A 9,863-nucleotide genomic window follows, 5' to 3' on the forward strand; every position below is an offset into this window, starting at 1 on the left:
TGGGCGTGTCTTCTGCAGTCCTCGTCTATCAGCCGGGACTTCAAGCCTGTGCTCTTCCCCGCCCTGCCCAGGAAGACTTTCAGGTTTCTGGTAGGGACGCTCTAAGTGCTTTTGTGGCCCTGGATAAGGCCTCCTCTGGGCCTCTCACTTTCCGCCTGGTACTGCGGCTATCTGTGTAGTTGAGTTATCTCCGACACTAGGGTGTGAGCTCCTCGGGGGAGGATCCCACAGCACACAGTTCCTCCTTGTATCCCCCCAGCACGGGCCGACCCGAGCACCCACCAGCAGTCAGCTCTCCGACAGGTTCAAGCGAGCTTGAGAGCACTCCGGCCTCACCTCTCCCAACCAGAAATCAGTTTGGGGTTCTTCCGAGCTGATGGCCACAGAGATGGTATCTGCCTCCCGGAAACAGGAAGTTTACCTGGGGGCCGAAGCCCAGGGTGTGGTGGAGTGACAATCTGGGTGGGCTCCTCCTCCCTGCCCTCCCGAGGCTGGCCGGGGGCTCCCCCCACCACCAGCCCCGCCAGAGATCCGCGGGGGGCGTGGGATTGTAGGCCGGTCCGCAGGCCCCGGGGGGCCCTGTGCCGAGGCACGCAAGTAACTCGGCTCAGTGAGGAGCCGGGCCAAGCAAAGAGGGCAGGCCTGGCCGATCCAAGCCAGCCGGCCCTGCCCCCACCCGAGAAAATGGAGGCAGCGCTAGTGCCGGTGCCTAGACTGGTGTGGTAGGCGGGAGCTGGGCAGGCGTCTGCCCCGCAAGCGGGGCTGGGCTGGGGGTCACTCACTGAGCTCACAGAGCTGGGCCGGTCCAGCGCCTTATTCTCCATTTCTGTGTCTTTCTTGGCCTTTGTTGCCTCGGGCTGCTCACTCGGTCCCGCAGTGCGGCTTGGGCACTCTCAGGAATCTTCTTTTGTGTCGGCCCTAAAACCTCGAATCTGTAGTTGCTTTTTTGTCGTTGTAGATTAGTTGATCAATGATTTATTCATTTTTTGTTGCTCTTGGAAATGCAAATAGTACTCTGGCAGCACAGCGCACACTTCTCAGGCTCGCACTGTCTTCTGGCACGCCCGCTCCAGACCCGTCGCTATCTTAAACTCCCGTGACCTTCACTTTCTGAGAGGAGATGCCTGAGATCATTTGGCACGACTCTTGTCATTGACTCTCTTCATCAGGGCCTGTTCTGATTCTATATTCTTTACACAACTGCAGGCTTTGAAGGCCAGAAGGGACCCTTAGATATCACAGGGACCTCTGGTTTGCAATTTCTCAAGCTATAGAATGCTTCGTTCATATGAAATCTTCCATGGAAGCCCAATATGTCAGAGATGAAAGTGGTCCCCTTCTGTAGCAGTCCCTGCAGGGAGTTCCTGGGCCCCCTGGCCTCTGCTGAGAACACCTTGGAACCAACGGTCATCCGACCTCTTAGTTTTCCAGAGGAAGGGGATGAGACTCAGAGTAGAGAGTTCTGGCCAAGGTCATAGGGTTAGTTGGTGGCTGATAGGGAATAGACTCCAGGATTCCTGATGCTGGGTCTCTTTTGCACTTTTCAGTTAGTCCCAGAAGTAGAGAAACTCCTCCTTTCTGTGTACATTCCATGTTTTACACCGTCTGTGAAGTCGACCTTCCCTTTGTCTTAGGCACTTCTTCCTCTAAGTTCTCATTTCCTATCTTCCTTCCCTCTTCCTGTGCCCTGGCTGCTTATTTGCCTTGAAGTTCACCCCAGTCTTCACCAGGATGCTAACCCCACTCACTGGCCCGTTGCTGCCTCCTCTTTTCAATCTCCCCTCTTGTGGCTTCACTTCTTGAGTGCCCCACGCTGGCCCATTTCCACCCCACTCTCTCCCTGAGACCAGCTCTCACAGTCAGCATCCCTCCAACCTTGCAGAGTAGAGCTCCAGCACACACGATCCCTCCGTCCCCTTCTTTCCATCTGCATGTACAGGCTCCAGCCTCAGCCCCACATCCCAGACCTGAGTGCCTGCTACTGCCACTTCACCTGTGCTCCTGCCTGTTCCCTTCCTAACATCAAAGTGACCCTTCACAAATGCAAACTTGAGTCAGCCTCCCCACCCAGCTTCATGTTCTTAAAGCACTTCAGTGACTTCTCACACTTTTATGATGAAGACCAAGTCATTAAGGGGTCTCCCGGGTCTCCCTGTGCTGCCTCATCCCCAGCTCTCTTCCCTCACAGGCCCTGGCCACACCTGAAGGCCTGGAAACATGCTGATGCCACAAAAGGGAACGTTCTTCCTCACTCTTCACCTCAGTGCTCATTTATGTTCACCCTTGTTCTCAGCTTAAATCTTAATTCTTCAAAGGAGCTCTTTCTAGCCTGCCAGTCCAAATTGGGTCCTTCTGTTATTAACCCTATATTCCACTTACTTTTCCTAATTTTCATCCGAATTCATAATTCCCATTTATTTGTTTAGTGTCGCTTGCACACTGGATCGAAAGCTCCAGTGAGACGGTGTCAATTTCTCTGCAGCTATGGACTGCCATCACCGAGCGCCAGGCAGGTGCTGCTGAACTCGTGCACAAGCAGACTGCTCTGTCCTGAAACCCTCCTCCTGTGGCTTCCAGGCCAGTGCTGCTGCCTGTGTCCCGACACATCGTCATCAGTTTTTTGGCTTGTCATGTTCTTCTGTGCGTCAGTTTCCCCAGGCTCAGCCCCAGGTCTTCTGCTATGAACAACCTGTGTCCTCCAACCTCTGGACGGTTTTCATACCCATCCCCTCAGGTGTGTGTCTCCATCCTGTTCAGAGCTGAGCCTCCATCCTGCTGTTGATGTGGCACCTGCAGACCCTAGGATGGCCTGCTTCAAATTTCACTTTGGCTTCATTACCATTTTCTTTCTTCACACTGTGATGGCTCCTTGCTCTTCCATCGCTCCCCACCCACCACGCACGCCACGCTGCTGTTCCTTTCTCTCCGCCCCCCACCCCAGAACAGTCTTCACCCAGGCCTTTCCACCATATGCAAACCCCTTTCCTGACCTCACTTCCTGCACAGTCTTTTAACTCTCAGCTTTAGAAACACTGGCCTCTCACTGTCTCCTCAAACCATCGTCCCCAGTCTCAGCGCAGCCTGTTCTCATGCTGCTTCTCCACAAGGGACATGGCAGAGTCTCCCCCATCATTGTCCGGGGCGGGTGTGGGGGCAGGGAGGCAGGGCCAGCCCATAACTTGTCGAGTGCGTATTATAATTCTGGCACTGTGACTAATGTGTTGCATGCACAGAGCAGAGGCCTAACTGTGGATATGCATGGGAGAAGAGAGACCACGTCCATGGAGTCCCCAAAACTTGTGAGGGCATCCTCCACGGAGATGACAGATAGCACAGAGACTGCCCCTTCCCTCCCCAGGGGATAACTGTGTTCTCTTTCCAGCACAGCCTCGTGCTCTCCTGAAATGTACTCTCAAGTGATATCCTGGTGCCAGCTCCTGGATCCCTCCTGGTCTGCAACTTGGGCCATGCCCAAAGCCAGGGTTGCAGTGTTCTCAGTCATCTTCTCTCAAACCTCCTCTTGGTGCCAAGACAACAGAAAGCCTAGAACTTGGGGACTTTGAAGGCTCCCTACGTGTCTTTTCCTAGTGTTGCTGTCTGGGGCCCAATTCCAGAAACTCAAGTGCTTGTTTTCTATGATTCCAAAAGAAGAGAAGAGGGAAAAGGCTTGGACTGCTGCTTAAAAATGTAATTAGTATCATATTTTAGTGACATTTTGACAATAATTGCCTCCCAACAATGCTGAGAAATCTGCAGCACAGACTCCCCGGTGCCACTGTCAGAGTGAGTGATACTGAAGCCCTGTGCAGAGGGGATGCAAGGGCTGGTCTGCTCCTAAACCCTGTTTTCCCTTCCCCTGCACTGGCTCAGAGGCTATTCTCATGGCCAGCACTGCTGTGTGTAGACTCACCTACAGGTTATCTTTTCTAAAGGGCCAGGGTTTGCCAGACTACCGAGCCATTTAAGAAGAAAGGTGAAAGAAGCTGTTCCTGATGCAGCAACTGAGAAACACTCTATTTGGAACTGGTCCCACTCAGACCTTCTGCCGGCAGTTCACTTCAGTGACCAGGGCGAGTTCACAGGGGTTATATATAAGGCAACAGCAAAAATAGTCTCCAGAGTGGAGCCTGAATGGTGCAGGAGGCCTCATGCTCAACAGCACATGAGCTGAATCTTCAGACACTGCATTCAACCAGCAGTTTGCTTATTTTTAGCAATTAAACCATTTTTCTCTTCATTTTGGGGGGAAACATTTCACAGTGATGACTAGTTTCTGTTTTTAACACTGTGATAATCCACGTGTGAATGGTTCCTATCGACACCAGCCCTTGCTCTGTCATGCCCTGCTCGCTCCTAGGCCAAAGCCAGCTCACTGAGGCCAGGGCTGGGCCTGGATGCAAGAAAGGGGATGGAACACCTAGACATAGGTTCTTGTTGGAGCAGGCAGGTGACTGGTCACATTCTAGGCTAAGCACGGGTGAGTTTTTATCAACTCGAGCTGGCATTTTAGGTACCTATTTCCCTTCATTAGGATAACTCAGAGTCACAGACAAAGACCAACATGCTTGTCATCTCCCAGTGGATTTTCTTACCTGTTTGCTTTTCTTCCAGGTCACATTTACCAGAAAGGAAAGGGTGGTCAGCAGGACCCAGGGAACCTAACCTAACCTAGCCATCCCTTGTGAAAGAGGCTGGAAAGAGACAGACTTTGGGGTCACCACACCCCCTTCACACCATACTCTCTGATGTGATGAAAAGGGGCTCAAAATCCCATGGCTCATTCCATGCCCAGGGCCACAGTCAGCCCAGGGCCCTCTTCTCCCCACATAGGTCACCACTTGAGGTTTGTTTCTGGCTGCTGAAGAGCCAACCCATTCTGATTCCAGGTGCAGCTTCCCACCCGCTCCCCGGGAAGAGCCCCAGCCCCTGGGTTTGCCGTGCCTACTCACGCCAGCCTGGCCCCACAGTTTTCTCCCTCGATGTCACCTCCAGCCACGTGTTCAGTGTTGACAGACTCGGTCTCACTTGTGGGCATGCTCACTGCAAGAATCAAAGAGATGCAAAGCAAGGCATTGGGGGTGGGAGAGAAGTGGATGGAAGAGCATTAGTGGCAGCATACCCAGCCCTGAGCCTAAGCACTGACCCATCTGTGAGGTGAGGCCCTGGCACTGCCCTGGCCAGGTGCAGGGATTCCCATGACTGACACGTCTGCTGCTTTTCTGTCTGCTACTTGCTGAGGGCAAGTTTTGCTGCCAAGGACACTGTAGGTAGTTGGAATGTGGGAAGAAATCTGGTGATAAGGTGATTTTACCTTATAGGACACATCCTGAAAAAACTGAGCATTGAATTCGTCCTATTCTTTCTCTATCTTCAACTCTATGGCCTCAGAAGAGCTGTGGAAGCTTTTCCATTTGCAACTACAAGTCACCATAGAAAGAGGAGTTTTCACAAAAATATTTTGTTTCCCTTACTTCTTTCCACCCACCAACTCTAAGGAGCTCCATCCCCAAGACTAGGGTCCAGCTTGTTTGCAGAAAGGGCATTTTTGCTGCCTGCACAAACTACCAGATGGATTTGGAGGACTGCCCCTTTCCTGTAGTTCAGGCTGGGTCCTAAGTCAATTACATCTAGGACTATACCTGAAACAGAGACCTTCAAGTGAATGGCCATTACCAGAACCATGCACCAAGACTCAGACTATCACTGCAGACCTTAGGAAAGAAGGAACCCAAGTGTGGAGTCCACAAAATTAAGTTTAAATGTGGCCTGAAGACTGCCTACCTGGGTACTATCTCCCCTTTCAGCAGTGCTGACATTCCCATCTCAACAGGTTGACTTGCGATACTAGACCAACCTGTCCAGTCAACATCCAGCCCCTTCCCAAGGCATCAGTGGGCTGGATTTCCAGAACAGCAGGAGTTTTCTAGCTTGGGGCCGAGTTTGGTTTATAATCGATTTTATTATTTTATTATTATTATTTTTCTTCCAAATAAAAGTTTAACTCAAAGAATTCTTTTCCATCACCTTCTATCACCCTTTCAACATGGCACAACAAGTCCCCTGGTTTGGCCAGCCCTGCAGAGTGGCCATTATATCATTTGTCCTGGTCCAGCTCTCCTTCCAGAGCAGAGCTCCTCACCTGGTGAGACAGTCACTAGCCCTCAGCAGCCAGAGAGTCTATAGTCATTGAGGGGTGGCATCAAGTGACAAATTCCCAGGGGACTGCCACAGCCCAGGAAGACTTCTACTGGCTATATGAATAAAGTTGACGAATGTGGATTTTCCCAGTTTCCTTTCTTTTGAATAAAGACAAGCCAAGGTGAGTGAGAAGAGGCTCATTTCAAGAACATGGTAGAAACAAATAGAAAGCCTGTCGCTTACCTACCATGTGCTTGACTGTCATGTATGAGAGACCTCTCCGACCTAGGACACCTTTTCAATAAAGTTGGGTATAAAGAAGTCCAGGTGTTATCTCCCGGACATTTATTGCTGGGTGGGATTTTAGAAGTATCAAGCTCTAACTTGTCCCCCACTTCACAGGAGAGCAAAGTGAGGCCTAGACAAGGGGTGGGATGCCCAAGATCACACGTGTGCTTGGGGTAGGATGGGGACCTGGGCATGAGCATCTTGCCCCTGCACCAGGCTCATCTTGATTGTCCCAGTGTGACCAACTCCCTATTCTACACCCTAGGACAAGACCAGTTTCTTAAAGCCAAATCAGGTTCTGGGAGCCTCATGGGATGGCAGGGAATAAGCAAACATTGGTGTTGAATTTTACAGCATTTGTGCTCACTCTACAGCCCAAGGTCCGACGGAGCTGGTGAGACCAGAAATTAGGGATGGTTTTGGCACTAAGAGCTGGGAAGACAGAGCTTCGGAGCTTGCCAGGTCCTTCTTCGCTCAATCCACACTAAGGAAGACATCATAAAATTGAAGAGCATTCAGTCTTTCAATCCATCCATCTCCAGCCATCTCCAACCTAAGGCTCTTTTACCTCTCTAGTCATCACTGGAAGGGCTCAGCCATGTATGGAAAGCTGCTGACCTTGTGACACTTTGCTCCCAGAGAGTCCCTTATGTGCTAATGGAGTGATGTGGTGGTGGTGGTGGTGGCTTGGAAGAACAACCCAATTGGGAGTGGGCAAGTCTGGGCATAGGAGTAACCATACCCAGGCACTGCCTGTACCAGTACCGATGTATTTACAGTGACCTTAACCTTGGCCAGCACTATCCAAAGGAAGAGCTCTATCAAGGAACAGCTGCTGCTGGCTGTCATGTCTTCTGACTTTATATGAAGAGATGATAAGGCAGTGGCTTTGATTGGGACAGGTAACCATCCCCTCAAAAAAACATACATACACACACATGCACACACACACATAACTACTGCATCGCAAGCCATCAAGACAAACACCCTTCTGACCAGTCCAGTAAGTACTAACATGCAGTTACACACACAGAGCACATGGGAACATTACCATGGGTTTCTGTGGAGTGCCTAAACCAAGCAAACTTCCCTTTCTTCTGATCAAGCAAGCCTGCCAGAGTGCTTCCTTTCACAGACAAGATGGTCAGTGTCAAGAACCAGGAGCAAGACATCAACAGAACATGCAGTCAGCCACGGGCAAAAGAGAGAAACAAGGAACTCAGCTTCATGTAGAACATCCATTTCATCTCCAAAAATAAACCACAAAAAGTGTAAAAAGCAATAAACCAAAACGTATAAGAAAACATAACAAAATGGAACCAAAACCCCAAATCACATGAATTAACAACACTAAACAAATGATTAACCCTGGCGAAAAGGCATGACTCCAGCAGAGGCTTCAGTCTACTCTGGTAGATCTGATTGTGACTCCGAGGGGAGGCTTCCCAGGAGGGGGCTGCCTCTCAGCCCTCCTGCCTCCTGTGGGAGCAGCTGCTTCTACAGGCTAGAGTGGGGTAACTGCTAAAATCAGTGGCAAGGTGACTTGTCTTCTGCCCACGAGACTATATTGCAAAGCTTCCGCCTGCAGACTCAAGGGTTCCCCCACCACTTACAACTGGATGACGTCGCTTGCAAGTGGAAAAACTGCCTGTTGAGCTTGCCCCTCAGTCCAGTTCAATCATTCAATTCCATTCAGTAAAGACCCATCAAATGTCTTGGGCCTGATCACATCCAAAACATGTATGTATCTGCTTTTAGTCAGTTTAAGAGTTAAGTGGACAAAGAAGTTGTTAAATTGTCTGTCAATGGGTGGTCTTTTGAGGTTTGTATAAGCTTCTGTTGGATCAGGCTGTCGTTGAAGAGGTGCGTGTTAAAGGAGAGTGGAAAGACCCTAACCCCGGCAAGGGGAAGAGCAGAAGTTGTGCACTTTGCGATGGACTTTAACTGCACCTCTGCCAGGCCACCATGGAGGACGCTGGGAGTGCGTGGTGAGCAGGGTACTGTCGCAGCCACTTTGTAAGCAGCAGCAGCATGCTAAGGCTGGAGATGGACCGCCACGGGGAGAGGAAGCACACGCCTGACGCCCCATTGGCTCTGGGAAGGGCATGAAGGGAAGGCCACTCGAGTTGTAGGTGCTTCCTGACTTCACCCTCCTCTGCAGGATCTCAGGTCATGCTCAACGAACTTCCTTGAATGCTGCTTGTTAGTGAGAATTCTGAAGACTAGCTTGTAACAGACAAGGGTCAGGCTTATTTTTAACTCACGTAAAGGGCCACGTCTCAAACACATTCATCTTTAACATACAAAGTGTGGAATAAAAAGAAACTTCACATCCAGTAGCATTTTTTTTTCATGTCTCAACAATCCTGTATGAAAAAGCACTGAGAGTCAGGAGCTGAAATGAGTGACTGGGCTCTAGTTCTCTTCTAGAGAAAGGTGCATGTCATGCTAGAGTAACAGTCACTAAAGTGAGCATCACAGAAGGAGTGGCCTTTTCTCTGGAGGAGTGAGGGTGGACACGTGGCTGCTGGCCATCATGTTTGCCTGCTTGCACAGTTGTCTGAGGGGACAAGAGCCCAGGGCACTGAGGTCTTTAGTACAGAAGCATTATCCAGCTTTTGGCTTTGACATTTTGTTCAGTTTCAGAAACAACGGTACGATAACTTTAAAAGCAATGAGAAGACATAAATACACAGTGTCTAATGTATAACTGAATCTGACCAGGGCTGCTCTTTCACGTGGGCAAAGTTGGCAGCCACCTGAGTGATTTGCAGAACATCTAAGTCATCTCCCTTGGTGACAGGCAGTGGTCCCCATTAGATCTGCTCTTTTGGGTCAAGTCATATATCTGATGGTTCCTTGCTGAAATGAAAATATCTCACCCAGAAGGAGCAGCACATTAACATACCAGTGCCTATTAATCTGTGATAATTTATGCCATCAGCATCTGGGAGAACAAAATGGGTGAAGATGGAAGTTCATGCTCCTACTGCTGAGGGATTAGACAGCAGTATCACAGGTGATTCTTTAAGGGAAACTTAAAGAAAACTGAATGTCCAAATTGCTGAAAGTTTAGAATCATGAATTCTGGGTACTTATTCTATGGATAAGATGAAAGCCTGGCCCATGCTGCAGCCAATCAAATGATGAGTTGGTTGGAAACTAAGATGGAAAGTTGGTAAAGAACCCAGGCATCCACTGGCCGGCCCGGTGGTACACTGCTACAGTGCGCCGCTTGGGAAGCGCGGCAGCGCTCCTGCCGAGGGTTCGGATCCCACATACAGACTGGCCGCTCACTGGCTGAGCGAGGAGCAGGGGCAACACCGAGGGTTGCGATCCCGTAGCCGGTCCCGGTCCGGTACGGGCGCGACACTGAGGGTTGCGATCCGTTGCCGGCCACGAAAAAAGACAAAAAAAAAAAAAAAAAAAAAAACCAA

The 9,863-nt window shown here is 50.2% G+C and overlaps 1 protein-coding gene across 1 annotated transcript in view; it reads right to left on the reverse strand.

Moving 5' to 3' along the window:
* Positions 1 to 4,945: 4,945 nt before the first annotated feature.
* Positions 4,946 to 9,863, reverse strand: part of LOC103586435 (voltage-dependent L-type calcium channel subunit alpha-1C-like) — a 500,162-nt gene continuing 495,244 nt past the window's right edge. Inside the window, exon 10 of the mRNA XM_008567719.1 lies at positions 4,946 to 5,040. Within this exon, the coding sequence (XP_008565941.1) occupies positions 4,946 to 5,040 (95 nt within the window). The remainder of the gene's footprint in view (positions 5,041 to 9,863) is intronic.

The sequence above is a fragment of the Galeopterus variegatus genome, unplaced genomic scaffold (assembly GCF_000696425.1).
Source record: "Galeopterus variegatus unplaced genomic scaffold, G_variegatus-3.0.2 Scaffold337, whole genome shotgun sequence".
NCBI lineage: Eukaryota > Metazoa > Chordata > Mammalia > Dermoptera > Cynocephalidae > Galeopterus > Galeopterus variegatus.